At 45.5% G+C, this 22,148-nt stretch overlaps 1 protein-coding gene and 1 long non-coding RNA gene across 2 annotated transcripts; one reads left to right on the top strand and one right to left on the bottom strand.

Moving 5' to 3' along the window:
- On the bottom strand, nucleotides 1-3,264 carry LOC310648172. Its single transcript, XR_014494029.1, has 3 exons — nucleotides 3,216-3,264; nucleotides 2,386-2,586; nucleotides 1-149 (listed from the first exon to the last, which is right to left on the bottom strand). It is a non-coding gene; the product is annotated as an uncharacterized lncRNA (long non-coding RNA).
- A 5-nt stretch (nucleotides 3,265-3,269) lies between these two features.
- LOC310648169 (protein-arginine deiminase type-1-like) lies at nucleotides 3,270-20,623 on the top strand. The gene is made up of 16 exons (XM_083375909.1): nucleotides 3,270-3,703; nucleotides 6,449-6,626; nucleotides 7,541-7,613; nucleotides 7,884-7,945; nucleotides 8,399-8,516; nucleotides 8,869-8,994; nucleotides 9,588-9,766; nucleotides 10,404-10,507; nucleotides 10,635-10,743; nucleotides 11,158-11,265; nucleotides 11,972-12,126; nucleotides 12,704-12,848; nucleotides 15,233-15,326; nucleotides 16,158-16,249; nucleotides 18,188-18,415; nucleotides 19,175-20,623. Exons 1-16 carry the CDS (start codon nucleotides 3,612-3,614, stop codon nucleotides 19,406-19,408), a joined length of 2,097 nt encoding a protein of 698 aa, XP_083232035.1. The 5' UTR covers nucleotides 3,270-3,611; the 3' UTR covers nucleotides 19,409-20,623.
- The last annotated feature ends 1,525 nt before the right edge of the window (nucleotides 20,624-22,148 follow it).

A 22,148-nucleotide genomic window follows, 5' to 3' on the forward strand; every position in this document is an offset into this window, starting at 1 on the left:
AGATGTTGTGATGGCTGTGCCCCTTTGTCAGGGCAGTAGACAATTCCACGCAGGGTGACTATATATCAAGGTCTTGGAAGACTCAAGCTGGCATCTTCACATCTCCACTGTACGTCCAGGCTTCTCCTGGGTGTGAAAACACTAGGACTCTGCGGGGAGGAACAGATGATGGATTATGGGGGTTTATGAGCAGCGTTATTCGCTCCTAAGTCGCTTTCGAGACAGAAAATTGACAAGCTTACACATCGTCCCATCAGTCCAACCTCAACTGGGTTTGCTTAACTGCTTCTCTATTTCTTACGGAAGAATAAAGGTAAAGGTTCCCCCGCACATGCGTGCTAGTCGTTTCCAACTCTAGGGGCCGGTGCTCATCTCCGTTTCAAAGCCGAAGAGCCAGTGTTTGTCCAAGGACGACTCCGTGGTCATGTGGCCGGCATGACTAGATGCCAAAGGCGCATGGAACACTGTTACCTTCCCACCGGAGCGGTCCCTATTTTTCTACTTGCATTTTTACGTGCTAGGTTGGCAGAAGCTGGGACGAGTAACAGGCACTCACTCTGTTACGCGGCACTCGGGATTCGACCCGCCAAACTGCCGACCTTCTGATCGACAAGCTCAGCGTCCTAACCCACTGAGCCACCGCGTCCCTTACGGAAGAATAAATTAATACAAATCTAACCCTCCAGAAAAGGACCAATCAAGAGGAAGGCAGACATCTTGTCTTTCCCAAAGACGAAGTGAAAGGGAGATCAAAAAACTTCAAAGCAAAAGCAGCCTCTTAAAAAACGGCCACCTCCTGGTTTAAGGAGGGATAATTTTTGTTTTATCTCAGAAAAGGTGCTAATTGGCTTAAACAGAAGCTGGCAAATTGCATCCTCACTCATTAAGGGACCCTGGATGTACATTCAACACCTTCAAGCATTAGCGTAATTGTCAAAAAAAATGTGTGTGTGTGTATGTGCTTGTATTACAGGTAGGCCTTGACAACCACGGTTGAGCTAAGTGGGACGTTTGTCCCATTTTACGACGTTTTGCCACAGTTGTGAATCACTGCAGTGATGAAGCTAGTTACACAGTTGTTAAGTGATACCTGTCTTCCCCATTGGCTTTGTTTGCCAGAAGTTCTCAAAAGGGGACAGGGCACTGCGACTGTCATAAATATGAGTCAGTTGCTAAGAATCTGAATTTTCATCACTTGACCAAAACGCCTATTGATACTGTAACAGTCCTAAGATGTAAAAAAATTATTTATTCATTCATTTATTTATTTATTTATTTATTTATTTATTTATTTGATTTTATATACCGCCCTATTCCTGAAGGACTCAGGGCGGTTTACAGGGCAAAGTTAAAAAACAATATAAGTTAAAATAGAGTTAAAATAAAATTAAATAACAATTAATAGCCCCAAAAGTTAAAAATTTAAAAATTTAAAACCCCTCAGTCCAGGCCAGATAAATCAAATAACCAGGTTTTTAGGTTCCGGCGAAACGAACGAAAGTCGGGGGCAGTCCGGAGATCCACAGGCAGATCATTCCATAGGGCAGGCGCGCCCACAGAGAACGCCCTTCCCCTGGGGATCACCCGCCGGCACTCAAAATGGTCTTAAATTATTTTTTGCAGGGCCGGTTATAACTTTCAACAGTCATTAAATGAATTATTACCTGCACTTAACTATTCATATATGCTATACAGCTCCACGATTCTGTAATTGTTCAATGAACAGAACGTTTGGGGCCTCTGTTAAAAGCACGATCTGGTCCACAAAATTGCAAAACCAATTATTTTATGCCTATTCCCCCATGACCTCTGTCTTCTTGGCATGTCATAAACTAGTATTTATTTTTTTTAATCTGTAAACTGTCCTTTTATCAATTTCTGGTCTTTATTGATGTTTGTATTCCTTTTTGGCTTAACACTGGTGTTACAAAAATGCCCATCGGTGGGAGTGGATTACGCACTGTACACAGATTTCCCCCCCCCCCTTTCACGGAATTGGGGCAAGAAAATATGGCTCGGCTTTTAAAAATAACAGGAAGATTCCTTGGTTTGATGGGGACTCTATTGCTAAACTGTACCAGGAATACTGGATAAATAAGACATATTTATTGGATCGTCACTCATCTCAGCTATTCCTTGTGTGCTGAAATTAAACTTATTTAGTTTAACTCTGGAGACAGTCTTCTTCTTTGGTGTCTAAGCCAAATCTGATTCTCCCAGATGGAGGGAGAATCTAAACTTTTTTCATCAGTTTAAGATGGCAAGCTTCTCTGCCCAAAATCTATGCTTGGCTTCTAACGTCTCCTAAAGATGCTTGGCTTCAAAACTGAGCTGTGTTTTAAGAAACCAAGTTCATTTTATCCTTCGTCTCAAATACAAACATACCTCTGGGAACTAAGACGCAGGATTTGGCGACTCCTATTTGCAGGGCTCCTAAAATCTCTTTTATCCCAGAGCGGGGAGGTAGCTGTCCCGTTTTCAAAACTCTTCTTCCGCGGATCTCAAGTGCTCCAGATAAATCACCGCCCTGAATGTCTGGATCTCAGCTAAAGATGCGTGTCGAGTTCGCAGCTTACTTCTTTCCAGCTAGAAAAGACAAAATCTTTACAATTTGGCACGGAAGGATTAGACGTTTGAATAGGGTTCGTGGGTGCGCTATTGGCTTTTACTGCTGTTTTTTTAAAAAAAATTGTTTTAGAATGTTTTAAAGATTTCATGTACGGCTGTGAAAGTTGGGCCATAAGAAAGGCTGAGCGCCAAAGAATGGAGGCCTTTGAACTCTGGTGCTGGAGAAGACTCCTGCGAGTCCCTTGGACTGCAAGGCGATTAAACCGGTCGGTCCTAGAGGAGATCCACCCTGACTGCTCTTTAGAAGGCCAGATCCTGAAGCTAAAACTCAAATCCTTTGGCCACCTAATGAGAAGGAAGGACTCACTGGAGAAGAGCCTCATGCTGGGAAAGGTTGAGGGCAAGAGAAGAAGGGGACGACAGAGAAGGAGGTGGCTGGATGAAGTCACAGAAGCAGGAGGCGTGAGCTTAGATGGACTCCAGAAGATGGTAGAGGACAGGAAGGCCTGGAGGAACGTGGTCCATAGGGTCGCGATGGGTCGGACACGACTTCGCAGCTAACAACAACAAAGATTTCATGGGTGGACAGGCAGTGAATGCTGTGAAGAGCTTCTCCAAAAGTAAAAGCTAAAGATTTCGATTCTAACCTATGTTTCTGAGTCGTGAGCTTCCCAGAGCCTTATGCTGAGATGGGCAGCTATAGAAATCAAATCTAAATAAATAAACCTGTCTCAGCCAAGAAGATGGATTACTTTCTAAGAAGTCTCCACGCCTGCTGGCTACTTCCTCCTCCTTTGCCCTGGGGTGGTTGCTGATGATAACTCTTTTTTTGGCTAGCTCCCAAATCAGCCGTCTGAGCTCCGAAAGGCAGGAATAGGAAGTGCACCAGCCTATCGTAGGGCAGGGTGGAGAGGGTGAGCAGGTGGCCACCCCACTTTTTTCCCTTTAAAACCTCTCCCTCCCAACGCAGGGAACCTTATTCCAGAGCCTTCAAACCCACCCACCCTTGGAAGACGGAAAAAAAAGAAAACATTCCACCAAAAATGGCTGTACAGAGGTGTGTCCAGCTTTCCACCCAGGAGGTTACCAGCCTTGTTCACATTCTGGGCACTGAACTCTGCCTGGACATCTGTGGGTAAGCATCCGGACATTTAACTTTTTTTTTTTTGATTTACAGGAGGAGAACTTAAAAAAAGGTGCTTTCAGTTTCGCAAAGGGCCCTATTTTGCGGCTGAAATTTAGCAGAGAACTTTTTATTTATTTTGCGTCTGTGGCATACGCGTGGTGCCTTTTCATTTCACAATTATTAGTTGCCCGGGATGGGTGGGTGGAGAGGGGTTTGCTAAATAGCTCAAAAGCATCTTTAAAGGTGAGTGAGGTATCTCCCCCCCCAAAAAAACAACCCAAAAAACACTGATGCCCAGATTTCTGAACGTTCGCGCTGGTGTTCTGTCAAGGAAGCCTCGCCATTAGGTAATCTGCAAAGGTAATGGACAATGCTATCGTTTGTTTTGCTATCTCAAGGCGTTCCTGAACTGCTGACAGGCAGCAGGAAAAATTGCTTGATCTCACAGAGGAAGGGAAGGGCCACGTTGAACTTCCATCCAAGCAGTGATGGCAATAAAAATCTATCACGTTAGCAAGGAAAAAAACAACATCATCTCATTTCCTTCTCTCTCTACGCAGTCCTTCCCTGCCTTTGAAACACAAGGCAAAAAGCCATCCACTTTGACGAATCTTTTTTTAAAAAAACCTTTATAGTAGTTTAGCATCAAGGTTTTGTCCCGAGAGCAGAAATTAGATTTGGAGGGATGACTAAGGGCTTATTCTGCAAAGATTCTGATTTTCCCCCCCCCTGGATCTCTGAGAAGGTAAAAGCCACGGACTTTGTCCTGAAGTATCCTAGGTCAGAGGTTATCAATTGTTTTCTTCACCATGGACGCCACTTTTAAATAGCTTTTGTGGCCACCGATCATGGCCACAGACCCCAAGACTTGAAGATTTAAATCAGAATTGTTTCTTCAAGCCTTTGCAGACCCCCTGTGACATTGTGCCCCATGGACCAGAGGTCAAGAACCACTGTCCCAGTTATTCAATGACTCATCCCGAACCCGGATGGGAATCATAGCAAAACTGATGAAATATTTACGTTCTTCCTCTTTCTATTAAAAAAACCCCCACAATGCTGCCATCTGTGGTTGCTGTAATTATCATGATTTATTAAAGCAACACCTGTCAGGATTAGATGGAGCTTTTTAAAGGGTTTTTGTGGTTGTTGCAGCAGCAGTGAATGTGTGTGCCCACACATACGCTGAATAAACATTGGCTGTGATCAGTGTATATGAGAGTGCGGCACACCTTGGAAAGGTTGACCGCAAAACAGAATCAGAGGAGGGTGTGAAAAAACTTGGGTGCAGGTAGATGGTGAAGGATATGCCAAGCAGTTGTCATCTCAGGTGTGAATGCAGCACAATCCTTCCTTGCTGAGCCCACATATACTTAAAAAAACTCTTGGGATTGTTGAGCGGGCTCCAAGATGCCATAAGCACAAAGCTCTTGAGAAGGTGAGGGTCTTAAGATGATTTACAGGGGGCAGCAGACTCTTCAAATGCTCTCTTGAAAAACAGTTTTGTAGTTTAAGAGTTCCTTTTTCTGCCTTTGTTTTTTTGACTATGCACCGGGGAGAAAAAATCTGGTGAACTGCTTTATTAAAACCACAGAACTAAATTTGGATTAGAAGGGGACTAGATGTGGAGAAAGCAGACACAAAATAGGAAGCAAGAATAATGAAAAGGGACCGCAAAATGCAGACTGAATGCGTTCATCCTTGTCACCCGGTGTGCGCTTCTACCCTGCCATGTCTTCACCAGCTTTCGATGCAAAAAGATAAAATACATGCACAATTATCCAGAGTTGATGCTCAACACTGCCCCACCACAGCATCTTTTTTTTAAAATAATTTTAATTCCATTTATATCCCGCCCTTCTCCGAAGACTCAGGGCGGCTTACAAGCTTAGCAGCAGCCTTCATTCTATGTATATGCCTGCTTATTAGGGCTTTCACACACACCCCAAGCGCCATTATTACAAAGTCAGCTTATTGCCCCCAACAATCTGGGTCCTCATTTTACCTACCTGGGAAGGATGGAAGGCTGAGTCAACCTTGAGCCTGGTGGGACTCGAACCTGCACTAATTGCAGGCAGCTGGTGTTACTTAAGGAGGCATCAGCCTACTGCTCCACCAAGGCTCTTCACATTAAGAAGCGTTCTCTCAAACGTGCTTTTTTTTTCCCCCAAAAGGCAACTGAACTTTCTTGGTCTTTTCTTTTGAAAACGTTTCGCTTCTCGTCCGAGAAGCTTCTTAGCGAAAACGTTTTTCAAAGAAGGAACTCCAGTTGCCTTTTGGAACAAAAACACACGTGACCTAGACGACTGAAAATCTCCACTTCCAGTTTAAAATAATTGTCAGTTGGGATTGTTGGTGGAATTTACCCGAGCCAGGTTAGGGGAAAGTAAATTAGAAATGCAGTTTCCAGTGCTTAAATGTCCCAGGGGTGGCAAAAAAGAAAAAAAGCAGCATTTTGAAAGGCAGTTTTCCATTGCCAAATTCACTGGGGGTAGATTCCCAGCTTTTGGCTGGCTGCAGTTAGCCAACGACAAGAGTTTGCTATGCTCTTTTGGAGGGATTATTCCTTCAGTCAAAAAATACCTTGGACGTTAGGAGTCAGATCTCACCCATATTTATGAGGTGGTTTGGCAAGGGACCAACAGAACTATTCCTGGGGCTGATGCGGGGAAGCGGGGAAGAAGCTACGTGTCTCGATCTGTTTTGTGACCTAAATGGGAAGTTTTTTTCCAACGAGCGGCGTCTTTCTTTCAGAGCAGCCCCAAGGGCTGCGACCTGCTTTCAGATCTCGGTCACCCAGGGCCTGAACATCTATGCTGACCACATGTCAAAATCCAAGTTCTCTTGCCCTGGCTCAAAATGGCCGCTGGACAAGAACGTCAAGTTCACCGCCACCGCGGATGCTCCAAGCGCCGAAGTCAATGACAAAAAGGTGAGGACGGAAACGTTGGCCAAAGATTGCTTCTCATCTGCAACAGGTCCTGGGATTTGTAGGCCTCATTTAAGACCGCAAAACCATTTCCTTGAACAAAACCATCGTAAAATAAACCAGCGGAACGACTTGCCTGCAGAAGCTGTGGGTGCGCCAACAAATGGAGGTTTTTAATAAGAGACCGGACAGCCATTTCTTTGGAACGGTATAAGGTCTAGGAGCAGGAGGTTGGGCTAGAAGACCTCCAAGGTCCCTTTCCAACCATTATTCGTCATCGTAAGCTCCGCAATAAGCCTGGTTTATGAAGTTCAGATAATTGCACTAATTGGAAATCAAAAAAGGGCTTAAACTTGGCAAGGGAAACCAGCGGAGAATTCTAGCGGGGGAAGACAAAAAAAATGAATTCATTCGGTGGGTTCTCAAACTCACCTCCTTCAGCAGATCCTTGTCAAGATACAACGGGAGAATTGTTTTAAAAGCCAAGTGAGATCAAAATGCAGGGTAAGGTTTTATTAGAGCCGTGGTTAAAATGCAGCATTGCAGGCTAGTTCTGCCAACTGCCAGAAGTTCGATCCTGACTGGTTGACAGTTAACTCAGCCTTCCATCCTTGTGAGGTTGGTAAAATGAGGACCCACATTGTTTGGGGGTGGGGTGGGGGCAATATGCTGACTGCAAACTGCTTAGAGGGGGCTGTAAAGCACTGTGAAGCGGTATATAAGTCTAAATGCTATTGCTATTTATCCACCATGAAGCAAATTAGAAATTTCTCAGTTATATGTTCCCTTTGTGCACAGGCACACCCTGGTACCTTATCCAGTTGAAAACAGAGGTGCGTTAGAGAGGGAGGCTTTTAAGGGGTGCCATTCCCCAATATCCTTTGACTTAAATTTATTATTTGGTGGTATAATTGCAGATCAGCGTTTCCTACTACGAAGCTAATGGCAAGGACCCAATTGCCAAAGCGATTCTGCATATTACCTGCATAGGTGAGCTGGCAGGGGTGGACAGGTGTGGCAACGGCCCAAAGGGTGAATTTGAGGGGGGGGGCTGTATCTCAGCACATCTGGATAGGCAAACCCTGGCCGGATCAGACTTGGATCAAGCAGGGGGAAAGGAGATGCCTAACTAAAAATGCCCCCAAAATATACTTTTCTCGCAGAAAAATGAGAGTGGGATGCAAGGAGAGGCTTTGAATGGGAATAATGAAGTTTGTTTGTTTTACACACACACACACACCCTTTGTTTTCCTGCTGCAGAAATGTCCTTGGATGCAGATATAAACCGTTCAGGAACGGTGACCAAAGGAGGGAGTCAAAAGGTAAAGATTATTTTTTTTTGAAGCAGAATGCCAGGGAAGAAAATATTTGTAACATAATGCAAACTGAGTGCTTAGGGAGCTGATGGCATTATGGGCTACTTCTCCTGCTGGCGAGGGAGGGATCGGACTTGCTAACACATCTGGGGCACACCTGGCTAGGGAGGTGCCGTCATGAGCTCACCCGGCTAATTACAATCATATAAACGTAACAAATAAATACATAATAAATGAAATTGTAGCTGGATCAACCGGGAAGCATGTGTTGCTTCTCACAAGGGCTCCCGAGACTCGAAATTGGTCTTCTGGCATCTTCTGGATGTGGTTATTTTTTCATACCCTCCACACCGAGAGGAGGAACAGATCCTGGCTTTTGGGGGTGGGGAAAGGCAGAGCCACAGAGGGACCCCACTTTTGCCGATGTCCATCCTGACATCAGGGTTCCCGTCCCTGCAGGATCAGTGGAGTTGGGGGCCGGATGGAAAAGGCGCCATTCTCTTGGTGAACTGTGACCGAGACAATCCTACAGCGGTAGCGGAAGACAACAAGGACACCGTGTTGACAACCAAGGAAGGTAGGCAGCAGCAACCAATGCTAAGGGCAGTTTTTTTTCCTCCATCTCAGAAGCTTCTTAAAGAGGTGTGGACTTCCAACGTGCGCAATCTGTATAAAAGCAGTGTTGCAACGGAAGCACACCGCTAGGTCCTCAGACTGCTTGATGGCCCGTATCATATCCCAAAGTTATCGGTAAGTGTTCATGCTGCACCCCCACGGTCACACGACCTGACACGCAAGAAATTGGGAATAGGTTAGGAACGGTTGAAGTCGTCAACCAAGCTAAGGCCAGATTATGGTCAATGAAAGCGCGAGGCCACAAGTCAAAAGTTTTTCTGGCTGAATTGGAATTGAATGGATTCTCCTTTTAGACCTCGAGGACATGTCCCGCATGATCCTGACCGCTCAGGGGCCCAGTGAAATTTTTGAAAAATACCAGCTGACTCTTCGCATCTCGGAAGCGGATTCGGACAAAGTGGGGGTCTTCCACGCTCGAGGTACGTGTTGAAGGCCAGCAGGCCATTGGGCTTCAGGACCGAAGCCAAAGGTGGATGAAGCAAAGACCCAAAAGCAGAGTGCTTATTCTAGATTCTCTGAGCAACCATGGTGTCTGGTTCTCCCTTTTCATGCTCCTCACATAGAGAAAATAAGGTAGCATTTTCAAGCCGATATCAATCTTCCTTGTCCCGCACCAAAGAGGAGTTCCATAATTTTGCTATGACAGATCAAAAGTTTGACCAGCTCTCTGGTCACCAATGATGACCAACCACAAGTTCCTTCGGATCTCAAAAGGGTTAATGTGCTTGGGTTTAATTATGTATAGGTTCTTCTCCATGAGCAGGGAACTGGACTAGAAGACCTCCCAAGTCCCTACCAGCTCTATTCTATTCTATTCTAAATTCCACTTCTAATATTTCTAATTCTAATTCTATTTCTTCTGTTCTGTTGTTCTATTTTGCATTCTGTTCTATTCTATTCTATTCTGTTCTATGCACATTGCTTAAAACTGCATAGATCTGGATAAAGGTGTATATATTTGCTTCCAAGAAATAAAAGAAACGAATAAAACAGATTGGGTTTTGATTCACAGTCAAGAAGGCGCAGAGACGTTACCAACATGTTCTAGGATCTGGAAAGATATCCTACCTTGTAAAATGGGACCTTGGTCAAGTGGAGAGCGTTTTCTATGTGGAAGGGCTGAAATTCCCAGACGCTGACTTCCCAGGGCTGGTCACTTTCCACGCTTCACTCATAGAGATCACCGGGAAGGTATGGAGAACATCAAAGAGAACATGGGGGAAGAGAGAGAGAGGGAAGCGGCTTTGACAGGAAAACAGAGAAAGCGCCTGGAGTGCTTTTTCAATCTTCATCCCAAGTCCTCTCTAGGACCTTCTTCACTTATCGGCTACTCAAGAGTAGGCAGGTCAGGAAACAGACTCCAGAAGACTACAAGAATTCTATTTTATTATTGTAGAGTATGGTAACAGAATCTTGAAATCTTCCATTTCCTTTAGCCTGTGATAGTAAAAAGGATCAAGGTGACATTGTCTTGAGCTTGTCTTGAGCCTGTGATAGTAAAAAGGATCAAGGTGACATTGTCTTGAGCTTCCTTCTTACCCCTCTTCCTTTTCCTGGACTAAAGAGAATGTTTACCTGTCTTGTTTTTTTTAATTCAAAGTTAGCTCTGTACTCCTAAATCAGGGGTCTTCAAAGTTGGCCCTTTGATGACTTGTGGACTTCAACTCCCAGAATTCCCCTGAGTGGCTGGGGAAATGGAGAAGTCCACAAGTCACCAAAGGGCCAACTTTGAAGACCCCCCCCTGTCCTAAATCCTGTAACTTTTAAATGTTTAAATGCCTCTTTCTGAAATCCAATGTATTTCTTGGTCCATTTCTCCTTGCTTCAGAAGGACCCACAAATTTCCATTTTCACGGATATTTTGGTCTTCCGGGTCGCTCCGTGGATTATGACCCCAAACACCTTGCAGCCAGTTTCTGTTTATATCTGCAGGTAAGGAGACACGGACCAACGTACATTTATGAAGCTTCCTGGACACCCACCATCACATTTGGTGAACACCCAAGCCCTTCCTCTCCTCTTTTTTCTAACATCTCCACCTGTTCCTCTGAATACACAGCATCGATAATACGGATTTTGTGGAACATGTAAGGAAGCTTGCCACAGAAGCTGGATGCAAATTTATTGTCTGCCCGGAAGAGGAAAATCGCGGTGACAGATGGATACAGGTAGGTCACAAACTATAGGCCATGTTGGACAGGTGGTCTGCCAAATGAGATCCCCATGCTACTGGGGAAGAAACTGGGGTAGTCCTTATCCTGTACATCTCCGGAAATAATTGGAAGCGTTTTTATCAATCCTAAATGGGATCTCTTTCCTAGGAGCACACATCCACTGGCGTGGTAACATCAAAGGCTCAATTGAAAGCCGTACAAATCCTTAGGCATATTCACGGTCGTGGATATTTTTCCGTGTTGCAGTAACCCCTGTATCTAGATCATTTTTTAAAAAAAGTAATTTTAGTAAAGAAATCCCTAGTTCCTTTGCCTTCTGTTTCAAGAGACTGAGATCAAAGTTTCTATAATCCGTTGGCCACCCTAAAGAGGCGACACTTTTAATTTTATTTCAACCTGTCAACTTAGGATGAGATGGAGTTTGGGTACACACAGGCTCCCCACAAAACATTCCCGGTGGTCTTTGACTCTCCAAGGAACAGAGGGCTGAGAGACTTCCCCTTTAAGAAGGTTTTGGTAAGTAGTTTTTCTCCCCCCCCCTCTGATTTAATCTTGGCTGCTGAAAAAATCACAGCCCGCATTTTCTTCTCAACTTTCGCTTGCAAGAAAATAAAAAAAAAAAATCACTAGTTTCCTCACATCTGTTCATGAAAGGTGAGATGGATAGGGTTAGGAGGCCCAGATCAAGTTTTATATGCGTTTATCTCAATCTCAGAGGGACGTGGTGGCTCAGTGGGTTAGGACGCCGAGCTTGTCGATCAGGTCGGCAGTTTGGTGGGTCGAATCCCGAGTGCCACGTAACAGAGTGGAGTGCCTGTTACTCGTCCCAGCTTCTGCCAACCTAGCAGTTCGAAAGCACGTAAAAATGCAAGTAGAAAAATAGGGACCACTACAGTGGGAACAGCGTTCCATGCGCCTTTGGCGTCTAGTCATGCCAGCCACATGACCATGGAGATATCCTCGGACAAGTGCTGGCTCTTCGGCTTTGAAACGGAGATGAGCACCGGCCCCTAGAGTCGGAAATGACTAGCACGCATGTGCGGGGGAACCTTTACCTTTACCTCAATCTCTCAAATAAGGGCACGGATAAAAAGATGATGTCATGGTTCCGACAGATGAAACTCTTCGAAAGAACTTTGGATGTTTTGCACTGACAGATGGTTGAGTAAGGTCTGCTTGATTTGACGCAACTCTTGGTTTTTCCACACCCCCTCCCCCCAAGGGTCCAGATTTTGGGTATGTAAAACGGGAACTACCCTTGGAGGTGTCTTCTTCCAGCCTGGATTCATTTGGGAATCTTGAAGTCAGCCCTCCGGTGAACGTCAGACATAAGGAATATCCCCTTGGGCGTATCCTAATAGGGAATGCGTTGCCTAGGTAAGTGATAACAGAAGTGTTGGATTCCCATGTATCTGTGGTTTAAATTCAGAAGAGTCCCTTGGGTTACCTCTTCCCATATGGAAGTTCTGGAGAAATACAGAGAATTGTACATTTCTCCAAGTTAATTGATGTTCAACCTTCACAGCGAATGCCAGGTGGAACATGGGATAGCAAATTCAATCGTTCCCCTAGCAGACTTGGGGGAACACTTTTGCAAAAAAAAAAAAAAAACACGCGCATCCGAGCTAAGATTTTAACCAAGTCGCGGAGATCTTTAAAAAATAATGCATTTTTCAAAGGTGGTAAATTGGATGAAGAGGAATTGAATAAAATGGAAAGAGTCTCTTCTTTGGGTGCCAACTGTAATCAAAGACTGTCCCGGCGCCAAAATCTCATCTGACTGGTGACGTTTTGAGTCAACTCAATATGAGAGACGTTAATCACGGTGGCTTGTCTTATAACGCATACCGTATGGCTTAAGGCAATGTGAATCAATCAACTGTGGTGCGTTAACAAATCATGGTTTAACACACCCTGAGAATTCAGGTCCCACTTTTTTTTTCTTTTTTTTTAGGAACAATCATAAGCCTATGTCCAAACTGGTCCTGGACTTCCTTTACAGTCAGGTTATACAATCTCCCATTGAACTCTACACGGATTGGCTGACCGTGGGACACGTAGATGAATTTCTCAGCTTTGTACCTGCCCCAGACCGGAAGGTATGGCCCCAATCCTTCTTTCAAACTTGAAAGAGCTTTCAGTGACCAATTTACATAATTAGTGACCGTGTGGGATCAACAGCTGCGGGCAGAATTTTTTTTTTTGATATTCTGCATTTCCACCCAACGGTACAGCTTTTAAGGCTTCCATAAACTTGTTCCACCAGACTCTAAGGGTGAAATACAGCTGTATATTTACAGTATTCGCCACCCGGAGACGTTTCAGTTAAGGGAAACCTTAGTCCCGCTTATCCCCTCAAAGAAACTGGCCTACCAAATTATTTCAACTTGCCATTCCTAAGAGCCTTGGTGGAGCAGTGGGCGAATGCCTCCTTAAGTAACACCAGCTGCCTGCAATTAGTGCAGGTTCGAGTCCCACCAGGCTCAAGGTTGACTCAGCCTTCCATCCTTCCCAGGTAGGTAAAATGAGGACCCAGATTGTTGGGGGCAATTAAGCTGACTTTGTAATAATGCCGCTTGGGGGGGGGTGTGTGAAAGCACTAATAAGCAGGCATATACATAGAATGAAGGCTATTGCTAAGCACATTGATTTGTGCTTCTTAGATTGTAAGCCACCCTGAGTCTTCGGAGAAGGGCGGGATATAAATGGGATTAAAAAAAAGAGCCTGGAGGTCTATTAGGTGCAGAAATCCACCCATTGGTACATGGCGGTTCTATCATCCAGGTCAGGGGTCTTCAAACTTGACCCTTTGATGACTTGTGGACTTCAACTCCCAGAATTCTGGGAATTGAAGTCCACAAGTCATCAAAGGGCCAGGTTTGAAGACCCCTGATCCAGGTCATGGTTGCCCCAAAGGTGTTTTTTTTCAAAAGGCCGCTGGACTTTTGCTTCTCACAGCAATAGCAATAGAGCTTAGACTTATATCCCGCTTCACAGTGCTTTAGGCCCCCCTCTAAGCGGTTTACAGAGTCAGCATATTGCCCTCAACAATCTGGGCCCTCATTTTACCGACCCCGGGATGGAAGGCTTAGTCAAACTTGAGCCAGTCAGGATCGAACTGCTGGCAGCGGGCAGAGTCAGCCTGCGATGCTGCATTCTACCCACCGTGCCACCACGGCTCTTATATAGCGATAGCACTTACAGGATTTGGCAGCCCTCTCTGAGCAGTTTACAGAGTCAGCATATTTGCCCCCCAGCCATCTGGGTCCTCATTTTTTACCGACCTCGGAAGGATGGAAGGCTGAGTCGACCTTGAGCCGGTGAGACTCGAACTGCTGGCTGTGGGCAGAGTCAGCCTGCGATGCCGCAGTGTAACCACTGTGCCACTCAGAACTGAAGACAAGGGATCGGCTGACAGAACTGAAGAAGCTTCTTGCATGAGAAGTGAAACATCTTCAAGGAAAAACCAAGACCAGTTGCCTTTTGAAAAAGCACCTTCGGGGCGACCCATCGGTTATATTTCAACTCTTGAGCTCTTTTAGGGGATCCACTGAAGCTCTAACTCAACGGAAACCCTGTTTTGCCACCGGAGGAATAAGAGTTGGAAGGGGACTTGGAGGCCTTCTTGTCCAACCCAGAGGAGGGGAATATTCAGAAGCACCAGTCCTAAAGTTTGAGTAGATGGCTGTTTCCAAGGTGGATCTTTGACCCAGCGGTCAATCTCTAGGACTTGTGGAGACCAAGAACTGGAATTGATTAAACAGCAGGGCTTTAGCACAGAATGAAACCTCTTTCCCACACAGCCTTGGGAAAGTATTACAGAGGGTGGTGAGCACAGCACAAGACATCGTGGGCTGTCCCCTGACACCACTGGATGACCTCGCCAGGGCTCGTTGCCTTGGAAGAGTGAGGAAGATTCTCAGGGACGACTCACACCCTGGATGGTATCTCTTTATTCTCTTACCATCCGGTAGGAGATATAGGAGTATAGCCAGCCGTACCAACAGGCTGAAAAACAGCTTTTATCCGTGGGCTGTTAGGCTTTTAAATGGGACATAATCTCTGTGAACTTATGCAGAATTGACTTGGGAGGCCGGTGTGTGCTGTAGTTGGTCCACATGGTGTGGTAGGATGGTTTGTTGTCACTGTGTGTTGGGGGGGAGAGAGCACTGGGGGGGGAGGCTCATCTAATCTCAATGTACACATGTTGTACTTTGACAATAAAGATTTGTCATTTTATTATTATTTGACACGACAAAAGGCTGAAATGACTTACCATCCTTCTCCACACACGTGCGATGGACGAAAAAACCTGCTCATGGCCATCGAAGTGCCCGGTCAGCAGCTTTTGGCTGTCCTGCCCTGCGCGAAGAAGCTTCTTCTAAGCTGCTAAATGTTCATTTTAGGCTGCTAGTCCTCTCTCTGTCCTGTAACCTTTTCCCCACCTCTCTGCCTTACTCCCTTTTCTTGCTTCCTCGATCAGGGTTTTCGCCTGCTGCTGGCCAGCCCCAGAGCCTGCTTCAAACTGCTGGAGGAGAAGAAAAAAGAAGGCCACGGGGAAGCTAAAATGCCTCAAGGTTGGGCTGATTCGTCCTCTCCTGTGCAGAGCCGAAATGAAAGATAGCTGGATTGCACCAGCGCCCCCCCCCCCGCTTTTTTTGTGTGAAAAGGATGAAGTCAACCCTTGGGCTGGGTTGTGTTAAAAGGGGGTTAGGGTTAGATTGGGGAGCCCTGGTCTGTTCCCACTGGGAACAGACCAGGGCTCCCCAATCTCAACCTGTGGGCCATGTGAGGTGTTTGCAACAGGGACACGCTAATGGCCACAGAGCATGTCCACGTGAGCAACAGGCACCGGTGCATGCCACTCTCACGGAACCATTCCCTCCCGCCCCTCAGAGGCGGACACGTTGGGGGGACTCTGTTCTAAAACTGTTACAACAAACAGCTTTCTATTATAGAATAAGGGACGCGGTGGCTCAGTGGGTTAGGACGCTGAGCTTGTCGATCAGGTCGGCAGTTTGGCGGGTCGAATCCCGAGTGCTGCGTAACAGTGAGCGCCAGTTACGCGTCCCAGCTTCTGCCAACCTAGCAGTTCGAAAGCACGTAAAAATGCAAGTAGAAAAATAGGGACCGCTCCGGTGGGAAGGGAACAGCGTTCCGTGCGCCTTTGGCGTCTAGTCATGCCGGCCACATGACCACGGAGACGTCCTTGGACAAGCGCTGGCTCTTCGGCTTTGAAACGGAGATGAGCACCGGCCCCTAGAATCGGAAATGACTAGCACGCATGTGCGGGGGAACCTTTACCTTATTATAGAATAGCCCCAATAATCCTGGACTTCTAACGGGAGATTAAAAGACACATGCACACCCAAAACTAAATCAATATTCGTTGTTTTTTTTTTTAACAGGGATTGAATTCCAGCAAGGCGATCGGCAGCCCCGTTCCATATCAGAAATCATTGCTGATGAATATTTAAGGCGGTGGAATTATTACTGCCAAGTAAGGATCCCCTCTATTCTGCTATTAAATCTGGAGACCGAGTGATCCAAACCCAGCAGAGAGGACCAAGGGATTGTCCGTTGTTCTGTTCAGATGCTCACGAGAGACGATAGAAAATGTGATGGATGAAAAGACAAGGGTTAGCCAGTCCAGCCTTATCTTGCCAATCCAACCGCTCACGAGGGGGCTGTCCAGATTCTTCTTAAAAAAAAAAAACCACAAACCACCAGACGTGGAGAATCCACAGCCTTTCCTAAGCTCTGTTCCACAGACCTTACATCGGGGAAAAATTCCTTTATATTGAATCTCAAATTTAAGAAACTGCACCTTGCGTTCATTATTTCTTGCCCCAGTTTTCATGTTCTGGACATGGAAAGCAACTTTAGATCATCTTGTCTACGGCGATCCTCAATTCATCCAAGACGCAGTTGTCCCACAGGTCCTTTTCTTAAAGGCACCTGGATTTTGTTTCCCCCGCCCTTGAGAACGTGTTGCTTTTCATCCATGAAGCCTCTTCATTTTATCTTCTCTCCATCTCTCCTTTATGTCCCTCAGGTTCAACATCTCATCTCCTCCACCTTTTCTCCAGGTTGAGCATCCCAAGATCCTTCAAGCCTGCCCTCAACTCCTAACATCATCTTTGTCCCTCTCCTTTGAACCTGTTGTAACCATGTTTTATACCATCTTCAAGGTGGCCTCCAATAAGAGGAGCCTCAATGGTTGTGGTCTTACCAAATGGTAGCACGCGTTTTCTCATGGTTTTGAGGGAGGACTTGAGGAGAGAAAAATGGCCCAACGAATAATCTATAGAAAGATAATCTAAGATTTTGACCCTGGCCTAGCGAGAAAGGAAAGGCTGTGGATCTTAAGATGTACAAGAGGAAAAAAAATGGGTGTGGCGTTTGTGAACTCAACTTCTCTACAAGGCTACCCAAACAGGCACCCTTCGGTTGAGTCAATGCAAATCACACAAACATCTGAAGATGGCAAGTTGGGAAAATGCACAGCTCAAAAAGTGAATCCGCGAGGGCCTTAGCTAGTCAGTAAAACATTAAAGCAAGGGTTATACACGAAGAGGGACTTACCTTTCGGATCAAATTCTAAAACTTTCAGAGTCCTCAACTTACAGTTAGTTCACTTAGCGACTTAGGATCATTTTTCACACTTCCGTGACCATTGCAGCATCCCGCATGGTCACGTCATTTACGTTCAAATGTTTGGCAAATGACTTCACATGACGGTTGCAGTGCACCCAGGTTGTGATCCCCTTTTGCGACCTTCTGACATGCAAAGTCAACAGAGGAGCCAGATTCGCTCAACAACCGTGTTACTAATTTAACAACTGCGGCGATTCGCTCAACAAACGGTGGCAAGAAAAATCGTAAAGCGGGGCAAAAACTCAATTAGCTGCATAAATTTTGGGCTTTGTTGTTGTTAGCTGCGAAGTCGTGTCCGACCCATTGCGACCCTATGGACAACGTTCATCCAGGCCTTCCTGTCCTCCACCATCTTCTGGAGTCCCTTTAAGCTCACGCCTCCTGCTTCAGTGACTCCATCCAGCCACCTCATTCTTTGTCGTCCCCTTCTTCTCTTGCCCTCAACCTTTCCCAGCATGAGGCTCTTCTCCAGTGAGTCCTTCCTTCTCATTAGGTGGCCAAAGTATTTGAGTTTCAGCTTCAGGATCTGGCTTTCTAAAGAGCAGTCAGGGTTGATCTCCTCTAGGACTGACCGGTTTGATCGCCTTGCAGTCCGAGGGACTCGCAGGAGTCTTCTCCAGCACCAGAGCTCAAAGGCTTTAGTGTGGCCATTAAGTTGAAGGTTGCCTGTCCTGAAGTTATGGTTTTACTGCGCTCACTTTGTGGGCATGGAAATATTAAGTATGGCTTCACCCTACTCCTTTTTGCTCCTCACTAAAGCATCTCTTTCTTCCCCTTTCAGGAGTGCATTGATTGGAACAGAAAAATTCTTCATCAAGAGCTGGGGCTGACAAAGGACGACATTATCGAGATACCTCAGCTTTTTCACCCCTTTCTCAAGTACCATCAGCTTCTACATCCTTTTACCGAGTATCCTGAACATCATTTTTTTCATCCTTTTCCTGAATATCCTCAGCCTCCTAGTCCTGAAAGCATCAAGGCTTCCGCTATGGCTTATTTCCCAGACATGGTAAGACTCCAGCCTCCAACAGCAACAGCCCTTAAGACTTATATACCGCTTCACGGGCTTTGAGGAGAACCGGCCACGAAGTGACTCAACAGCTCCTACCAATCCAAGGTTCAGCTTAATTCAATTCCTATCGTTGTCCTTTGGAGAAGCAGTAGGTATCTCACCAGGAGCCATATATATATGACCTCCTAGTTGCCAACTGTTGGTGTGTTGAATGACGGGAGACACAACACGCGCTTTTGATGTGTTGGTTGGGTTCACGCATCAGGAGAAACCCTTCCAGAGGCTTGCCTGGCTCAAAATATTGGGTGAGCGCAGTACTGTGCGTTGTGTTCACTTCTACGGCATCCTTCTGAACAGCTGTAATGTGAAGCTACCATCCAACTAAAGGTGCTGTGACACAGATGGCAAATTAAGGCTTAAATTAGTCGCCCTAGTAAAGAAGCTATCCTCCTTAAAAGCAGCTGGAGGAGGAGAGTGTTAAAACTTATTGGTCTTCTTACCGTTGAATTTCACTAGGGTACAAAATCACGAAAACTGATTACAGTCTTAATATTAGACCAGGGATAGGCAACCTTGGCTCTTTTATGACTCGTGGACTTCCAACTCCCAGAATTCCTGAGCCAGCCTGGCTCAACTTGGAAACCTCTCCCTTTCCCCTCAGCGTGGCATTCTGAGGAATTCTGGAGTCCACGAGTCATAAGAGAGCCGAGGTTGCCTACCCCTGCATTAGACCAATGTTTCATCTCCCTTCTGCAGGTAAATATGATCGTTCTGGGGAAACACCTGGGCATCCCAAAGCCGTTTGGACCCATCATCCATGGCCAATGCTGCTTGGAGAAAGAGGTCCGCCGTCTCCTGGAGCCGTTAGGATTGTCCTGCAATTTCATTGATGACTACAGATCTTACTACATCGCCCATGGCGATGTTCACTGTGGCACAAATGTCCGTCGGAAGCCTTTTGCCTTCAAGTGGTGGAACATGAAGCCTTGAGGGCCTCACCGCGGCTCCTGTTGTCCACTCAATGAAGATGATGGCACAGGCCTTGCGTGTCTTCTCCCACACTTCCAGAGGAAATCCAGTAACTTTCCAAGAAATCCCGGTCGCTTTTCTTTTATGTGAAGGTGCTCGCAAGCTTCTCTTGGGGTTGATGTTCTCCAGTATCTTAAGCAGGCTCTTCTCAGCTCTGAATGTATCAGGTCTGCAAAATCACCCAAAAGAACAGAGGGCAGCTAATCTGCTTTAACCCTTCTCTTTAGTCATGCACAGTAATTCTAAAACTAGTTACAGAGGTCCGCTAAGTCATTTGATAAGCCTAGTAGGTCCATGGTCCTTCAAAGAATGCTATTTCAGAATCAGAATAGAGATGGGACCTTGGAGGTCTTCTAGTCCAGCCCCCTGCTCAAGCAAGAGATCCTATACCATTTCAGACAAGTGACTATTGAGTCTCTTCTTCAAAACCTTGAGTGATGAAGCACTCACGACTTCTGCAGGCAAAGCAATTCCACTGGTTAATGGTCCTCGCCGTTAGGAAGTTTCTCCTTAATTCCAGGCTGCTTCTCTCCTTGATTAGTTTCCATCTGTTGCTTCTTGACCTGCCCTCTGGTGCTTTGGAGAATAAATTGACCCCCTCATCTTTGCGGCAACCTCTCCAATATTGGGATACTGCTATCATGTCCCCCCCAGTCCTTCTGTCACATCACCAAAATTCATCGGCTCATGTTTAGTCACCACAGCCTAGATAAGCCAAGTCAGATTGGCACCCTATCAAGAAATCACCAAAACACACTCCAATAGATGAAGAAAAAATAAATCCAACAGATTTTCCAAAAAAAAACACCAAGCTGGTCCAAGGTCTTGTGAATCTGGGTTGACGGAGTTGAATAAAAATAATTTTTGACATCCAAGTATTTAGTGGCTGGCCCCAGATGCATTACGAAGGCCGACAGCCTTTCCAAGTGTGCAAATCAAAATAATCATATTGAGGAGGAATTCATCCACATTTTAGTTTTACGTTGGTTTCTCTCTATCATTTCAAACACTTGATTCGCAAAGGGGCATTACGAGGGTGCAATAATTGTGAAGTCCACATTTCTTTGGCTCTTTTATTTTTAAATGGAATGCGTACCGCTGAATTATTTTATATTTTTTAAAGAAAAATTGTAGAGGCTTTTCTCGCTGATCAACATTGCTTGAATAAATTGTGAAGAACAATTAAGCATTCTGTTCCATTTTTTAAAATCAATGCTACTGTTAATATCGTCATCAAGGTAGAACGAGAGGTGAATACAGCTAGTCCCTGACTTACAACAATTCATTTAGTGACTGTTCAAAGTTACCACGGCACTAAAAAAAAGTGACAAGACGGGTTTTTCCAGTTGTGACTTTTCAGTATCCCCATAATCACGTGATCCAAATCCAGAGGCTTGGCAACTGACTCGTATTTATGACGAGTCACGTAAGTGTCCCGGGGTCACGTGATTCTCCTTTTGCAACTTTCTGACAAGCAAAGTCAATGAGAAAGACAGATTCGGTTAACAACCGTTTTACTAGTTTAACAACTGCAGTGATTCACTTAACATGTGTGGTAAAACTCAACTTAGCAAGTGTCTCGCTTCACGACAGAAAATTTGGGTTCAACTGCGGTCGTAAGCTGAGGACCACCTGAACATAGCAAGGAAGAATTTAAAAAAAAATCAGAGCAAGGCGCTATTATTGTCAGTACACCTACGTGGAAAGGATGGAGAATCTCCAAAGAATTTTGGACTTCCGCTCCGTAAAGTAGAAGACGACCATTTTGATGGGTCCTTAACACTGACCTTTCTCCTGTTGACCTCAACCATCTCCATCCCTGACCAGCTTCTTCTGATGATCTTACTATCGGAGAGATGACCAACGTGGGCAGCGCTAGAATATCAGCAGATGTTCTTCAGCGTTTAAATCCAACTCAAAAATATCTCCGTAAAACTGCTCGGGGGGATGAATGTCTATGGGCATTCTCAAGTCATCTAAGCCGTGGTTGCCCCAAAGGGGCTTTTTTCAAGAGGCAGCTGGACTTCATTTTTTCTTTGAAGACGTTTCCCTTCCCATCCAAGAAGCTTCTTCAGCTCTGACTGGAGGGTGGGGAACGGATCTCCTCAGGGTGACACAGATAAATCTCCAAGTGGCCTCAATGACTCTCTAAAAGGAGGCAGATGACCAGATGTCTCCAAGGAGTATCAATCCTTCCATTCCCCACAAACCAGTCAGAGCTGAAGAAGCTTCTTGGCGGAGAAGCGAAACATCTTCAAAGGGAAAGCAAGAAAAGTCCCCTTGCCTTTGAGGAGGGGGCTGCCAAGCAAGCAGTAGAACAATCTTTAAAAAGAGGGATCTTTTAATGGCAGGCTTCCTTCCATGTTCTCCTTTGGGGGGTTTTACAGTTTGACTCAAATGATGGCTTGTCTCTTCCAGCAGAAGAACAAGTAAAATGAAAAAAACTCAAAAGTCTTTTAACGTTTCCACATGCTGCTCCATGTTCTAGCAGAAGATTCTGCATCCCTGTTGGTGGGATGAAGCTTTTCTCAACCCTCATTTCCCTAAAACTCTAAATCGGGGGTCTTCAAACTTGGCCAATTTATGACTTGTGGACTTCAACTCCCAGAATTCCTCAGCCAGGCACGCCTGCCTGGCTGAGGAATTCTGGGAATTGAAGTCCACAAGTCATCAAAGGGCCAGGTTTGAGGACCCCTGCTCT

Source organism: Vipera ursinii, assembly GCF_947247035.1.
Source record: "Vipera ursinii genome assembly, chromosome: 17".
NCBI classification, from domain to species: domain Eukaryota; kingdom Metazoa; phylum Chordata; class Lepidosauria; order Squamata; family Viperidae; genus Vipera; species Vipera ursinii.